This window comes from Neovison vison, chromosome 5 (genome assembly GCF_020171115.1).
Source record: "Neovison vison isolate M4711 chromosome 5, ASM_NN_V1, whole genome shotgun sequence".
Taxonomy (NCBI): Eukaryota; Metazoa; Chordata; class Mammalia; order Carnivora; family Mustelidae; genus Neogale; species Neogale vison.
In genome coordinates, this window is record NC_058095.1 from 27,339,060 (window position 1) to 27,355,297 (window position 16,238).

The following is a 16,238-nucleotide window of genomic DNA, read 5'->3' on the forward strand; positions in this document are numbered from 1 at the left end:
TTAATATACAACACTTAGGGCAATGGCTAACAGCAAGTACTCAATAAATACTATTTTTTCTCATTCTTTGTCCTACTTTATATCAAACCCCATTATAATGCTAAAGTAACTGAAATAAAACTGCACTGGAACAGGATTAGAGAAAGAAATCAAAGGAATAGAATAGTCTAGAGAAACAGACCCACATATTTATGGGAATTTAAAGTACAATAAATGAGCCATTTTACATCACTGGGAAAGGCACAGAGCGGCAGTTCTCAGTTCTATTACACTCAATACCTTTCTTTTATAGGGCCCTTTTATCTATATTGAAATGAAACACACAGAAAATAAACTTTCTACACACAATTTTTAAAAATTATATACACATTCCTTCTTTTTCATGAAATTTTGGATACACACATATATACACCCATAAAGAACTATAAAGAATAAAGGAAAGTAACTTATAATGGAATATAAACTCTATTTATATATGTAAATGCATAAGCACATCAGAAGACAGGATCAAAGTATCATTCTACCATGTAGACTCACTGTAATCACCATTAATGTTACAGATACAAATGCTGACTACAGAACTAATGACACAAATACCGCCAAGTGACACTGGTGACAGTAACTGGATTTTCTTAAACGGTTAACCCTTTGTAAAAGTTCTCCCCACCCTCCATCCCCAGTAAAATTCTAAACAAAATAAGATACAATCTTCCCTCCATCTACAAGGCTGTCAAACTAGAGGAAATTTTAGTATACATTTTGCCATGCAAAAACAATACTTTCTAAAGTATTTTAATTTTTATTTTATTAAAATCTATTTAATAAAAATAAAATGTACAAAACATATTTTGTGTTTATGTGCAAAAAGAACTTCAGTCTAGCCTAATAAAATTACAGTTTTTCATCTATATAAAGGTTCAGAGGGATCTTACCTATATGGATGGGGTCATGGGATACAGAGTATCTACATTCTCTGGCCCACATCAAAAACTGGTGTCAGGGGTACCTGGGTGGCTCAGTGGGTTAGGCTGCTGCCTTCGGCTCAGGTCGTGATCTCAGGGTCCTGGGATCGAGTCCCGCATCGGGCTCTCTGCTCAGCAGGGAGCCTGCTTCCCTCTCTCTCTCTGCCTGCCTCTCCATCTACTTGTGATTTCTGTCAAATAAATAAATAAATCTTAAAAAAAAAAAAAATGGTGTCAGTAATACTCTCAAAAACTCAATGAGCAAAAGTCACTCCAAAAACTTCCTAATGCCCCTCTGTAAGTAGTGACTCCTCCACTGAAAACCCTTGGAATAGACTCTTCAAAAAAAATATTCTAAAGGTGCCTGGGTGGCTCAGTGGGTTAAAGCCTCTGCCTTTGGCTCTGGTCATGATCCCAGGGCCCTAGGATCCAGCCCTGCATGGGTGTGTGTGTGTGTGGGGGGGGTCTCTGCTTAGCAGGGAGCCTGCTTCCTTCTCTCTCTCTGCCTGCCTCTCTTACTTGTGATCTCTGTCTGTCAAATAAATAAATAAAATCTCTAAAAAAAAAAATTTTCCACAACTGGATACCAACTTTGTTGACAATTAATAGCCCCATCTCATCAATATATTCCTAAGTCACCGCAAGACAGAGCTGTGTAATTTCATATGGTAAAAACCATGTCTCAACATAACTTCTATTTGTGTTCCTTTCCCAACTAGTAAACAGGATGGAGTCTTTGAAGTCTGTCTTATCTCTGACCAGTCTCCCAACTAACCCTTTTTCTGTTGCTTCTGAAATCCATTCTCTCTTCCTTTGAAAATCCCATTATAAACAACCTACCTCTCAGAGGGAGTACATTATAATGTTTAGAAGCATAGACTGTGAAATCAGACAGATCTTCTAATTTCAAAATTTTTATTATTATCTAGGTACTCTGTGTGATACAGACCAATTTACCCTTTGACATCTTAGCTATATAAACTCTTCTTTTCCTTTAGCTTCTTCCCTTCCAGATTAAACATGCATAAATCATCGCTACCCTAAGAAAACAACAAAAAGGAAGATTCCACCAACTCCACTATTATTCCTTAAAGTTACCGTCTCTATCTCTTCTCTCTCTTTCCTGTCAAATTTCATCAAAATAAGACCATCAAATTAAATTGAATGAGTTACTGGGTGTGGTGCATAAACAATGAATCTTGGAACACTGAAAAAAATAAAATAAAATAAAAAATCAATTGATCAATCAAATGAGTTAACAGTCAGATAATAAAACAATAAAAGGGATGGAAAGGGAGACTGCAGAGCTAAAAAAAGTTATTGAAAACTGAAACAATTATTAGAGATAATAAATAAACTAGAAACAGCAAAAACCAGAAAAGACATAACTTAACAAAGGTTTAAGATAATAAAGGTTTAATTCAGAGAAAAAAGACAAAAATTGAGTTTTCCCCAAATATCTGTTTAACTCTCTTATCCTACCTGGCTTTACTTTTTCTTGTTTTTTCTTGGTTCTTGTCACCTTATAAATTAACATGTAATTTACTTATCTGTTAGATTAACTATTACCTCTCTTCCTCCCACAAGAATGTAAGCTCCATGCGGGCCATGGCTGTGTTTTGTTCACTGGCACAGAACAGGAATCACTAAATATTTGTTGAGTGAAATAAAGAATAAATGCACAACGATATGAAAGATGATCCTCCAAAAGAGTCTAGTAAATGCATCAGAAAAAGTATAGACACGATGACAGCAAATTTCTGTGCAATGAAGAAAAAATTAGGTATTTAGATAAAAAGCAACAATTCATTCCAAGAAAAAATTATTCAAAATAATTTGCACCAAAACACACTAAACTTAAAAGAATAAAAAGAAAATATCCACTAGTTGTCCAAGCCAACAAAAAAGTAAAGTCTTAAAATACAGTATTGTACTTCCTCTCAATGACTAATATCTATAAGGTTTTGAAATAAATTGTTATTCTAGAAGTAGTACACCTATTCAAATAGATATTTAGGTAATAAAAGCAATAAGCAATTATTCCTTAAAATTAAGAACTTAAGAAACAATGCCCTTATGAGCACTTGCTAAAAAACTACTCAACAACAACAGTGGAAAGCACTGGTAAAGAGACTACTGAGTGCACCAAATCAGATTTAAAAACAAATCAAATATTCTAGGAATAAAGGGATGGCAATGGCTTACCTTCAAAAAACTAAACAAATAATAAATTTATGCTGATGGATGTTAAAAAGATTAAAATTGAATACTTATTTATAATAATTCTTAGTACCAAAACCTTACAGCTCAAACACACATTTAATTATAAAACTTTATAAGCAACTCCCATTAAAGTCAGATGTGTAACAAGAATGTTTCTATCATTGTTTTCTATTTAGCACTATATTGTAGTTTTCATAGAATGCAGTAACAGGGACACACAAAATCACAGAAGAGTAAGACATATCAATGAAAAGAACTAGAAAAAGACAAACTCAAAAGAAATCATCAAGCTATGAGATCTATACAGGAACTAGAATTAAATCAACCAAAAAACCAGAAGCTGTCACAGGTACTAGTAATCATAACTTACAAAAAATTCCCTTACACAACAGCAACAAGGGCTATAAAAGTACCTAGATAAATCAAAGATGTGTGTGACCTCAACTGAAGAAATTTTCAGACTGTACTCAAGGACATATAAAATACCTGAACAAATAAAGACATATGCCATCTTCATAAATGAAGACTAAAATACCAGACTATCAATTCTCTTCTAAGCTGACCTATAAAACCAATGCAAGTCCAATCAAAATTCCTCATTTTTTCAATATGTACCTGAAAGTGATACTAAAATTCACTTGCATGACCTAAGGCATTTATTTATTTATTTATTTGAGAGAGAGAAAGAGAGAGAGCATGAGCTGGGGGAAGGGGTAAAGGCAGGTCGATCCCAAGACTCTGAGATCATGACCTGAGCTGAAAATGTTCAATTGGTTGAGCAACCCAGGCGCCCCAACCTAAGACAATTTTAAAGAATCAAATAGGACAGGGTAGTGGAAAAGAGGATGAAAAGAATAATAAGACAATGGATGACTCTGTAGGTCAAAAATAAGAATTCTAGTCTCCATCCTAGGAGCAATGGGAAGTCAATAGTGTTTATAAAACCAGTAAGATGACTCTATCTGGAGTGTGCAAAAATGTACTGGAGACACTTAAAAGATAACCTGGGAAGTCACTCAAAATGGCAAAGCATAGACCAATAAAACTTCTCTTTTTCATACTGGCAAAAAATTGTCAGAATCAGTTTTTTTTAGAACTCTGGAAATGAACTAATGGCTTAAAGCTTTAAGTCTAGGGAGCATTTATTCAAGAACAGCTGAATCTCAGTAAGAACTCTGTGACATTTTTAACTTTCCAGATTTCCATCATCCCCTCCCTAGTGCCCTGGTAGCCTAAAAACAACAGCCCACAATCATGGCAGAATCCAGCAATCTAGCAGCCACTAGAGAAGGCAGAATGGGGTTAGAGATCCTTCAAAACTCCTATCCCAGAGAATTACTGGACGTGTCTGGTGGTTCCCTTAAGACACACCACTCACAGGGCTGCCTTTATTTGACTTGACAGAGTGCCAAAGTAAAACAGACTTTTCCCTGGGGGTGTCTGTCAAAAACAATCATAGACAACTGCTGCACATCAGGGCTGCCTGCGGCAGTGCATAACAGTTTTAAAGGGGAAAACAACAGGCTAACCAAAAAGCTTAAAAAGAAAAGTTGAGAAATAAGATATTCAAGAAGAAGCCTTGAAAGCTTCCCATATCCAGGGGATCATGAAGTCCACATGCATACAAGACATCTGTACCAGATGAGGAAAGACCTGAAACAGTCCTAAGCTCTCACAACTGACCCTAAGGCTCTGCAGAAGCAAAAAGTAAAGGCTAAAGCAAAGTTGTAAAATGCCTAGTGGTGTACTGTAGATATACCCAACATGCATACAGAGCCCCCTTGGCAGACTGAAGACTTATTAGTTAAAAGTATTTAAAGAAATCTCTTTCAAATCATTAGCTAACCACTAAGCTAACCAAGCAACAACTCTAGTGGCCATACATAACAAAAAAATACATAAACTTCAAGAATTACTTCAGAAAAGTCACTACATAAAAAACAAAAACAGCAAAAAACCCCCAATAAACCCTGGAAAGACGAAAGACTCTGGTTTCCAGAGATGCCACATTACAGTATTTTAAACTTCAGTTCCCAACCAAAAATTAAGAGCCATGCAAAGAAACAAGTATGATCTACACACAGAATGTGTTCAAAGAATTAAAGGAAACTACATCTAAAGAACTAAAATCCGAGAACAATGTCTCACCAAAGAGAGAATACCAATAGAGACAGAAATTATAAAACAAAAAACTCTGAAGTTGGAAAATAAAATAATATGAATTATATTATATTATATAAAATAAAATATATTTTATATATTTATATAATATATTATATTATATAAAATAAAATAATATGAATTATATTTCAGATCAAAGTCTTTTTAAAAATCACCCACGTGCCAACGTAAGTAAATCTGGCTAAAAATGCATAGATTTAAACATAGTATTCATAAATTAATTTTACACAACTACAAGGACTCATGATTAACACCATCATTTCCTTCCTAAAAAAGATAAAAAATTCCTACTTCATCTCATCCATTATCTGGGTTCTCTCAACTACTTCTTTAATGTTCTCATTCTATTGGAAGATGAAATAAGAACAGAAAATTTTCAGGGCACCTGGCTGGCTCAGTCAGTAGAGCATGTGACTCTCGATCTAAGCCCATACTGGGGGTAGAGCTTACTTAAAAACTAAGTATGTACAGAATTTTCTTGTCATCTCCCCACTGCTAGCAGAATTCTCTCATTTAGTACTGTCTTCTCTCCTCTTGCATTTTTTTTTTTTACAAGATCCTATTTATTTATTTGAGAGAGAGACAGAGATAGCTATATAGAAGCAAGAGAGAGCACAAGTGGGAAGGAGAGGGAGAAGTAGGCTCCCTGCTCTGCAGGGAAGAAGAGGGGGCTTGATCACAGGACCCTGGGATCATGACTTAAGCCAAAGGCAGATGCTTAACCAACTGAGCCACCCAGGTACTCTGTCTTCTTCCATTTTCTTATGCTTCTGTTTCACTCATGTATAGCAAGTCTAGGGATGCATTTTTAGCAAAACTGCCCAACTACTTTAAATCCCTCATTGCCTATACTGCTGCTAAATATATTCAGTATCATGAATTTATCAGGAATTCATCTTAATAGTATGAGAAAAGTGTAAAAAAAATTCTTAGTGATCATTAAAATAATATAAATTTTCTGCCAGTTCTATACATAATATATGCTGTTATATTTATATAAAACTGTCCTTTTAGCTGTATCAGACTATATCCAGAAAAACAGAAAATTGTATGATTATAACTGATGAAAAACCACAACTGAAACTTTATTGGTTCAGATGTACTACTATGTTGAGATGGATTAATATTTTAACTTTTCCTTACCATTAGCAAACCAAACTGGCTTTCAACTAAAATAGGATTAGTTTCTTCATTAGGAAAAACAGACCTATGAAGACTACTTCACTAGAAAATCTTTTTAAAAGACTGGAATTAAAGTGGAAAAAGATTAAAAAACAGTGAAAACACTGAAAGTATATCATGTAACCCAGTTACTAATGTTTCTAACTTCAAGAATATACAATTATGGTTACCCTTTTTTTAAAGCACTCATTTCCTTCTATTCTTCAAAATTACAATAATATATATATAATTTAAAAAAAAAGCCACATGGAGTGCCTAGGTGGTTCAGTCATTGGGCGTCTGTTTGCCTTTGGCTCACTCAGGTCATGATCCTGGGGTCCTATGATCAAGCCCCACGTTGGGCTTCCTGCTCTGCGGGAAACCTGCTCCTCCCTCTCCCATTCCCCCTGCTTGTGTTCCCTCTCTGTCTCTTCCTCTGTCAAATAAATTTAAAAATCCTTTAAAAACAAACAAACAAACAAATAAATAAATACCACACACTATCATTCAAAAAAAAAAAACAGGTTTCATTTCTTTTTCTTTTCCTTTTTTTTTTAAATTTTATTTATTTATTTGAGACAGAGACAGCGCATGAGCAGAGGGGAAGAAAAAGAAGAGGGTGAAGCAGACTCCCTGCAGGGAGCCCAATGATGCACGGCTTGATCCCAAGCACCAACTGAGCCACCCAGGTGCCCCTCATTTATTTTTCTGTTTATACATACACATATAGCTTTCTATGACCATACATATTCAGTTTTGTATTCTGCATATTTCACCTTACTTCATGCTTTTAAGTAGTTCCAGTACTGTCAATATGTCTTCTATCGGATAAAATGTGTTATTTCCTTTTATATTTTACCATGATTTAAAATCTAAGTATCGGCTCCATAGCTCAGGGGTTGGAGCACTGGTCTCGAAAAATCTAAGTATCTTATGGAAAATGCTTATCAAATTCACCATTAATTTTCCTTAAAAAATATTTTTTCAATTATACAACTATTGTGGAGGGACGCCTGGGTGGCTCAGTTGGTTGAGCAGCTGCCTTCGGCTCGGGTCATGATCCCAGCGTCCTGGGATCGAGTCCCACGTCGGGCTCCTTGCTCGGCAGGGAGCCTGCTTCTCCCTCTGCCTCTGCCTGCCATTCTGTCTGCCTGTGCTCGCTCTCCCTCTCTCTCTCTCTGATAAATAAATAAAATCTTAAAAAAAAAATTTAAAAAAATTTGGAAATTACATAAAAATATAAAAAATCACCACTCATCAATACACTACACAAAGACAACTACCATTAATATCCTGAAATGCTTACAAAACCAAAAGGCAACTAACAGAATGGGAGAAGATATTTGCAAATAACATATCAGATAAAGGGCTAGTATCCAAAATCTATAAAGAACTTGTCACACTCAACACCCAAAGAACAAATAATCCAATCAAGAAATGGGCAGAAGACATGAACAGACATTTTCTCCAAAGAAGAAATACAAATGGCCAACAGACACATGAAAAAGTGCTCAAGGGAAATACAAATCAAAACACAGTGAGATACCACCTCACACCAGTCAGAATGGCTAAAATTAACAAGTCAGGAAACAAAAGATGTTGGCGAGGATGCAGAGAAAGGGGAACCCTCCTACCCTTTTGGTGGGAATGCAAGCTGCTGCAGTCACTCTGGAAAATAGTATGGAGGTTCCCCAAGAAGTTGAAAATAGAGCTACCCTATGACCCAGCAATTGCACTACTGGGTCTTTACCCTAAAGATACAAATGTAGTGATACAAAGGGGTACACACACCCCAATGTTTATAACAGCAATGTCCACAATACCTAAACTATGGACATCTAGAGTCTAGATGTCCAGCAACAGATGAATGGATAAAGAAGATGTGGTAGGGGCGCCTGGGTGGCTCAGTGGGTTAAGCCTCTGCCTTTGGCTCAGGTCATGATCTCAGGCTCCTGGGACTAAGCCCCACATCGGGCTCTCTGCTCAGCAGGAAGCCTGCTTCCCTTCCTCTCTGCCTACTTGTGATCTGTCAAATAAATAAAATCTTTTCCAAAAAAAAAAAAGAGATGTGGTATACACACATACACACACATATATACATACAATGGATTATTATGCAGCCATCAAAAAGGGAACCCTTGCTATTTGCAAAGACATGGATGGAACGAGAGTGTATTATACTAACCAAAATAAGTCAATCAGGGAAAGATAATTACCATATGATCTCAATGATACGTGGAATTTGGGAAACAAGGCAGAAGATCATGGGGGAAGAGAGGAAAAAATGAAAAGGGATAAAACCAGAGGGAAACAAACTGAGGGTTGCTGGAGTGGAGGCGGGTTGGAGGGATGTGGTGGCTGGGAGATGGACACTGGAGAGGGTATGTGCTATGGTAAGTGCTTTGAATTGTGTAAGATTGCTGAATCATAGACCTGTACCCCTGAAACAAATAATACATTATATGTTAATAAAAATTTAATAAAATTTAAGAAAAAAATTCTGAAATGCTTTGCTTTCTTTTTTCCTTTGATTTTATCTATATATATAGCACCACACTCAATCATACTTTTACTATGGAAGGGTGGACCAGTTCTAAGTTTTTGCTATCATAAACAAAGATTTTTGAATACCCATAAATCATAACACAAATTTCTGATAATTTCTTCAAGAGAGAATTTTAGATGGGAAAATACAGGCAGTTTGTCTTTGATACAAAATGCAAGTTTTTAAATGTTTCTAACTTCAAGAATATACAATTATGGATATCTTTTTTAAACATTCATTTCCTTCTATTCTTCAAAATTACAATAATAATATGTATAATTTTTTTCAAAAATAAAAAGACCACATGCTGTCATCCAAAAAATAACAGGTTTCATTTATTCTTTTTTTTTTTTTTTAAGGGTTAACTTGACTTTTAAAGTTGACACAAATTTGCAAAACTGCTTTCCAAAAAGGGGCATCAATTTATACTAACACAAGTGTGAGCACCCACTTCACCAAAACCTTGCCATTACCATTTTTTTAATAGATTTTTATTTATTCAACAGAAAGATACAGAGAGAGCACTAGAGCAGCAGGCAGAAGGAGAGGGAGAAGCAGGCTTTCCTGCTTATTGGCAGGATATATGCTCCCTGCGTATTGGGCAGGGAGCCCAATACGGGGCTCAATCCCAGGACCCTGGGATCATGACCCGAGCCAAAGGCAGACGCTTAACGGACTGAGCCACCCAGGCACCCCACCCATTACAGTTTTCTTTCTTTCTTTTTTTAAGGTTCTACTTATTTATTTGACAGAGAGAGATCACAAGTAGACAGAGAGACAGGCAGAGAGAGAGGGGGAAGCAAGCTCCCCACTGAGCAGACAGCCCGATGCCGGATGGATCCCAGGACCCTGAGACCATGACCTGAGCCAAAGGGATGACTGAGCCACCCAGGCACCCCACTACATTTTTTTTTTTTTAAAGATTTTATTTATTTATTTGACAGAGATCACAAGTAGGCAGAGAGGCTGGCAGAGAGAGAGAGGAGGAAGCAGGCTCCCCGCTGAGCAGAGAGCCCGATGCGGGGCTCCATCCCAGGACTCTGGGATCATGACCTGAGCCGAAGGCAGAGGCTTTAACCCACTGAGCCACCCTGGCGCCCCCCCATTACATTTTCTAAAAGTATTTGCTAATATAGTAAAAAAACAGCAGCTTACTGTTGTCCCAATTTACATTTCTTACTTATACTATGATGAATTATCTTTAGTGTGTATCAGACATTTCTCTTTCTTCTGTATTTGTCTATAAATGTGTTTTCCTCATTTTTCTGAAGTATTAGTGTTTTTATAAATGCTTTACATCTTATGAAAACGAATGCTTAACCTATGAAAGGACTATACCATGGCTTCTGAGAGACTCAAAGTACAAGTTATTGTTATCATTCACCACTTTCTGACATTTTTGATACATTTATGAAAAACTAAGTTAATAAGAATTTGCTATCTAGTTTAACTTAACACCTCTTTTTAACTTAATACTTCTGTGAAGAGATCAAAGAGTTCTGTATCTTCATCCAACCTGAAAATTGTTGCTTTTGGATAAAGACACAAACTGCAACAACTTTCAGGTTGTATTGATCATACTTCTTCATGGCATTATGAATTACTGTGCAAAACAGGATCCTACAAGAATACTGTCTAGAAATAAGTATTTCAATTGCCAAGATTAAAAGGAAAAGTCACTGTGCTCTGCAAAATGAACAAGTATTTAGTAGTAAGAAAAATCTAAAAGGAAGTTTCTTGTTTAACCTGTCAGGCAACACCTATTTTAGTCACTGACCATCCTGTAACATTTGCGAAATACTACTGGTTATCACAAGTGCTTCTGAGAACTGTGTAGACCAAGGGTCAGCAAGTTATAGCCAAATCCAGCCACCTCTCCTTTTGTAAATGAAGTTTTATTAGAATATGTTAATTAGTCATGATCATTCATTTACATATTGTCTAATGGCTACTTTCACACAAGAGCAAAGTTCAATAGTTGGCCTGGCAAAGCCCAAACACCTACTGCCTGGCTCTTTACAATACAGACAACTAAAACATCCAAGTAAATAATTTTACTTGTAGTACATGTATCAGCATAGATATCCAGATCCTAACTTATGGAGCTCATACGCTAGTAGAGTGACAAGACTTGTGTGCAAAGGACTTACATCACAAGGTATAAAAAGCTAAATGCTAAGAAAAGGAGAGTAAGAGAAAATGGATAAGAATGCTTCCACTGGTGGGGCACCTGGGTGGCTCAAGTTGTTAAGCGTCTGCCTTCAGCTCAGGTCATGATCCCAGGGTCCTGGGATCGAGCCCCGCATTGGGGTGCCTACTCAGCGAGGCGCCTGCTTCTCCCTCTCTCACTCCCTCTGCTTGTGTTCCCTCTCTCTCTCTCTGTCAAATAAGTAAATAAAATCATTAAAAAAAAAAAAAGATTGCTTCCACTGGGGAAAATGAAGGAAGCACTTTTGCAATGGGTTTTGAAGGACGGAAAGACTTCTAGTGTGATGAAAAGCAGAGTTGCAAAAAAACTACACTCTGCACAAAGAAGCACAGTTAGGGAACAAATGCTAATAAGCATTTTGAAGCCAAAGCTAGTGAAGGATTTCAATGTCAGGACTAGCAGTTTAGATTTTAAATATAATTAGGCTCAAAAGCAAGATAGTTACAAGTGAATAGAACTGTGCTTTAAAAGGATCAATCTGTCCATACTATTTCAAATTAATTTAAGGAGACAGGTGATAAGGAAACTAGTTACAAAGCTATTAAAATAATCTAAGTGAGAAAGATGGTGGCAATGACACTGGAAGAGGATACACTTAAAAAATGGAATAAACACATTACTATCATAGTAGAACCACTCAAACACTTATGATCAGACAACACCATCTGGAAACAATATTAATCTCTTACTCATACACAGTAAAAACTCCCATCTCCTCTGCCTCTGAACAAACTAATTATTCCTAATTAGTTCTGATCATTTTCAAAAGAGGAACCACTTAAATACCACTTTCCCATGTTTAAACTAACTCTGAATACAAGCACATATTAAAATTGAAGTCATTTGCTAGGGCCCTGTCTGCCGGACCTCTGGAAGGAAAGACTGATCTTAAATTTGGGTTCTTAAATGCTTCTGAATTGCTGTAAATAACAATGGATTTGCTTTGCAGCAGCTCTTCTCCAGGTATATAATGCCCTCTTTTGGAAGAAAACCATAAAATATCTTTCTCTATATTTTCCAAAGCACTTTAACTTTATTGTTGCTTAAATTGTTAAATTTTAAATAAGAATTCTGGTATTCAGACCTCAAATATTTAAATATACTTAACTAAGAAATTTACTTCTCAATGCTGGAATTCATCAGACTCATCTGTTTATTGGTAAGATGTTATGAGGGGTGCGTGGGTGGCTCAATGGGTTAAAGCCTCTGCTTTCAGCTCAGGTCATGATCCCAGGGTCCTGGGTTCGAGCCCCGTATCGGGCTCTCTGCGCAGTGGAGAGCCTGCTTCCCCTCCTCTCTCTCTCTCTGCCTGCCTCTCTGCCTACTTGTGATCTCTGTCAAATAAATAAATAAAATCTTAAAAAAAAAAAAAAGATGTTAAAATGAAAAGCTTTTATATTTGTTCACTAAGAACAAAGCTGCAGTTTTCTTGTCAGTTGGCTTCTGGCTGAGCTCTACCAATGGAAAACAAAGATGATATACTGGAAGGTGGGAGAAAGGGAAAAAACCAAGTATTCCTCTCTGCCTTTTTCTCTACCTACCTAAGACATTAATCTCCATAGTGACTTCAGCTCCTTCTGGAAGACTCTAGTTCCCAGGTAACCCTAGCCCTTGGCTTCCAGGACCTATATCCTACATGCATCCTTCCCTTTATCATTACTTGCTCTTACTGCTGCTGATCTCTGGGATGCTTCACCATCCTCTTTTTGGTTTCTTAAGTCTTTTATTACTTATGTACCCAATTATCTGCAAGAAATCCCCCTAGGAAAAAGAAGGGAAGAAGGAAGGGAAGGAGGGATAGACAGAGAAAAGAAGAGCAAACTGGCCTAGCCCTAGCTTTTCTGGTTCTAGTATACCCACTGCCCACCAGCCTCATTTCACAATGCAAAAGGAAGAGCAACAATGTGCGTAAAAACTTTTTAGACCGCTTGTGTACAACCATCCTTCTCAAATATTTTGCTTTGTATTACATGGTATGCCAGAATGTGAAACTATAGAATAGGCATGTCCATGACTGATGACTTTAAAAAAAAAAAAAAAAAAGTTAAAAAAAAATACATATATATATATATATATATGTATGTATTTTTGTTTGTTTGTTTTAAACAATGACAAGGGTGCAGTCAATTCAATGGAGAACAGTCTTCCACAAATGATGTTGGAACAACTGGATACCCTATGCAAATAATAAAGTAGAACCCCTACCTCACACCCTATACAAAAATGAACTCAAAATGGATCACAGACCTAAATTTAAGAAGTAGAACTACAATACAGGCATAAATCTTTGTGACACAGGATTAAAGAGTGATTTCTTAGGTAAGACACCAAAGCATAGAAACCTATTAAAAAAACTAAATTGGACTTTCTCAAAACTGAACTTTTGTGCTTTAAAGGATACTACCGAGAAATGGAAAGACAACCCACAGAATGGGAGAAAATATTAAGATAACTGTATCTAATAAGGGACTTGTATCTAGAATATATAAAGAAATTTTACAACTAGTAAAAGCACAAATATTCCAATTTTAAAATAGGTAAATGATATGAACAGACATTTCTCGAAACATGATAAATAAATGGCCAGTATCACTGGCCATCGGGGAAATGTAAATCAAAATCATAATGTGATAGTTGTTCGGGGTGTAATGTAGGGAAGTAGACTGCATCTGGAGCCAATTTCTTCAACAGAAGGAAAGCAATAAACAAAGAAGTATCAAATATGTTCAATTACCTACCTATGCCTTATAAAATAATAAAAACTGAAAGAGAAGCTATCTTTCTGCCAGAACAAAGGAAGTACAAGATTAACGGACTAAAAAGTCTTTAGAAGTACAGAAAATGACTCAAGTATTAGATAAGCATATACATGGGGTTGTTTCTGCTATAAGCTGTGGATTTCACAGGAAAACACTGTTTTGGCTGCTACAATAAAAAATACTCAGATATTATTGTGGTACTACCAATGGTACTTCCAAGAACTACCATAATTATACTTGGGCAATTACATTTAGCAGACAATTAATAACCACAAAAGTAGTCTTAGAAGAAAATACTTTGCTAATAAAAATTTCTAGGCAATTGGTGACATCTTAATAGCTCATTTTCAGGGATCTTTACACTAACAATTTGTCACATCAGTATTAGCTGTCTAAAACAACTTTGTGTGACTGCTTAGAAATAACTGAAATTCACAACTTTAAAAAATCTTAGATTATCCATGTACCACTCATGAAGAAAAAAAAAAATCAGTGAGAAGTCTTTCTTTAAATATTCCTTTTGATAATTCTGTAAATTATTTGATTATTCTGTAAATACCTAAGGCAAGAAAAAAAGACATCAAATTCACCAGTTCAATTTAAAAAATTATATTTCTAACAATGCAATAGAAAAACATATGTTCCCTTACCTCCTCCTCATCATCAGAATCATTTCCAAACACTGATGGTTTTTGCAAAACAGGGTGCAACTGCTGTGCTTTCTTTGGCAAAATAAGCCCATACCTGCATTTTTTTTTTTGAAATAGAAATTACACCATTATACTTAAATGTTAAAAAATAATACATCCACTACCTCCTCCAGATGAAGCTACCAAGTCAAAACATGTCAAATAGCTTATGAACACATAAGATTTTTTCTGCTTTTCAGTGATCTCAAAATTCTAATGTCCATTAAGATTTTCTACGTATTGCTTTTAAGCACTTATTTGCAGGTAAAGACCAAATTCAAATACCATATTAATCAAAGAGAATTAACTGATGACTTCAGAAATGTTTTAGACGGTGAAGTAACAGTAATGTTTCAGAAAGAACACGTTAGTGGAAAGCTCAGTTTATGCCCACTAAAAATTAGAAAAAACACTCTAAATTATCCACGTAATCAAACAAAAAAGTATCTAGTCTTGTTTTGTTTTTTCCCTACTGGATACTTACATAGTTTTAAATAAGTTATTGGATAATGTCACCCACGAGAATTTTTTAAAAGATTACATTAACTGAGAAACCCAAGTAGCCATGGACAGATGCCCATTACACTCTATCGAACTCATGAGCATCTCAGAGAACCATGCCATCAGATCAAACTCATTTAGCTTCTCACGTTTTGGCCTTTAAAATGCCGAGATCACGGGAAGAAAGGATTATACATCAAAGGTAAAACTTCCAAGAACACACAATATTTGCCTCTCTTGCGGCAATGTATACCCCAATTCCCTATATGCCTACCCTTTTCTGAGGCTTCTCTGCACAACATTCCTAAAACAAGAAGGGTGGGCGGGAATCAGGACTTGAGCAGCCAAGGAGAACAAGGCCCTCTAAGGAAGCCAGGAATGGTCTCTCTTCTCATTGCCCATGAAAGCATCCAACCAGGGAGAAACTCAAGCGCGGGGTAGGAAGCAAGACTGAGGGGCCTCAGACCGAGCTTTTGGAAAATAGAAAAGTCTCGCTCTCTGCCCCTCAGCCTAACTTTCTTTATTTCCTCACAAGTTTCTCCCTCAAACTTCGGGCTTCCATCCTGGAAAATGTGTGGGGGAGGGGAATATGTTCCTCAGGATCTCTCGCTTCTCCCCGTCTCTATCCCTGACGGCACAAGCCCCTTCACTTCCAGCGCACTTTTTCTCCTCGGCCAGACAAAGTCGCCGTGATTTTCCATTCCCAGCCTGACCCTAACTCCCGGATCACTCACTGCCTGCCCGGAATCGCCATCTTGCTCCCGTCTCCGCTGAACGTGGCCGACGCCGACGTCACGGAGACGCAGACGCCGACGTCGTCACGTAAACTCTCGCGCGGATTTGGGTTCGGCTTTCGAGTTGCTTCCGCACCGTATGGTCTTCGTCTTTGTTTGGAAACCAACTGGCTGTCTCGAAATTAATGCGAGGAAAGGAATGACAATTCTAGGCTAGTAGCTCCCGAAGTGTGGAGCGTCACCCGGGAATTCGGTAAAAATGTAAATTCTCTGG

The 16,238-nt window shown here is 36.7% G+C and overlaps 1 protein-coding gene across 2 annotated transcripts in view; it reads right to left on the minus strand.

The window, feature by feature from the left end:
- NSRP1 (nuclear speckle splicing regulatory protein 1) overlaps window positions 1–16,022 on the minus strand; it is a 59,849-nt gene extending 43,827 nt beyond the window's left edge. The window contains exons 1-2 of one of the 2 annotated variants that reach the window (XM_044248229.1): window positions 15,965–16,022; window positions 14,691–14,784 (exon numbers count right to left, since the gene is read on the minus strand). In XM_044248229.1, coding sequence (XP_044104164.1) covers window positions 14,691–14,784; window positions 15,965–15,984 — 114 coding nt within the window. In that variant the 5' untranslated portion in view covers window positions 15,985–16,022. The remainder of the gene's footprint in view (window positions 1–14,690; window positions 14,785–15,964) is intronic. The other variant, XM_044248230.1, reaches the window with a different exon arrangement.
- Window positions 16,023–16,238: the final 216 nt, after the last annotated feature.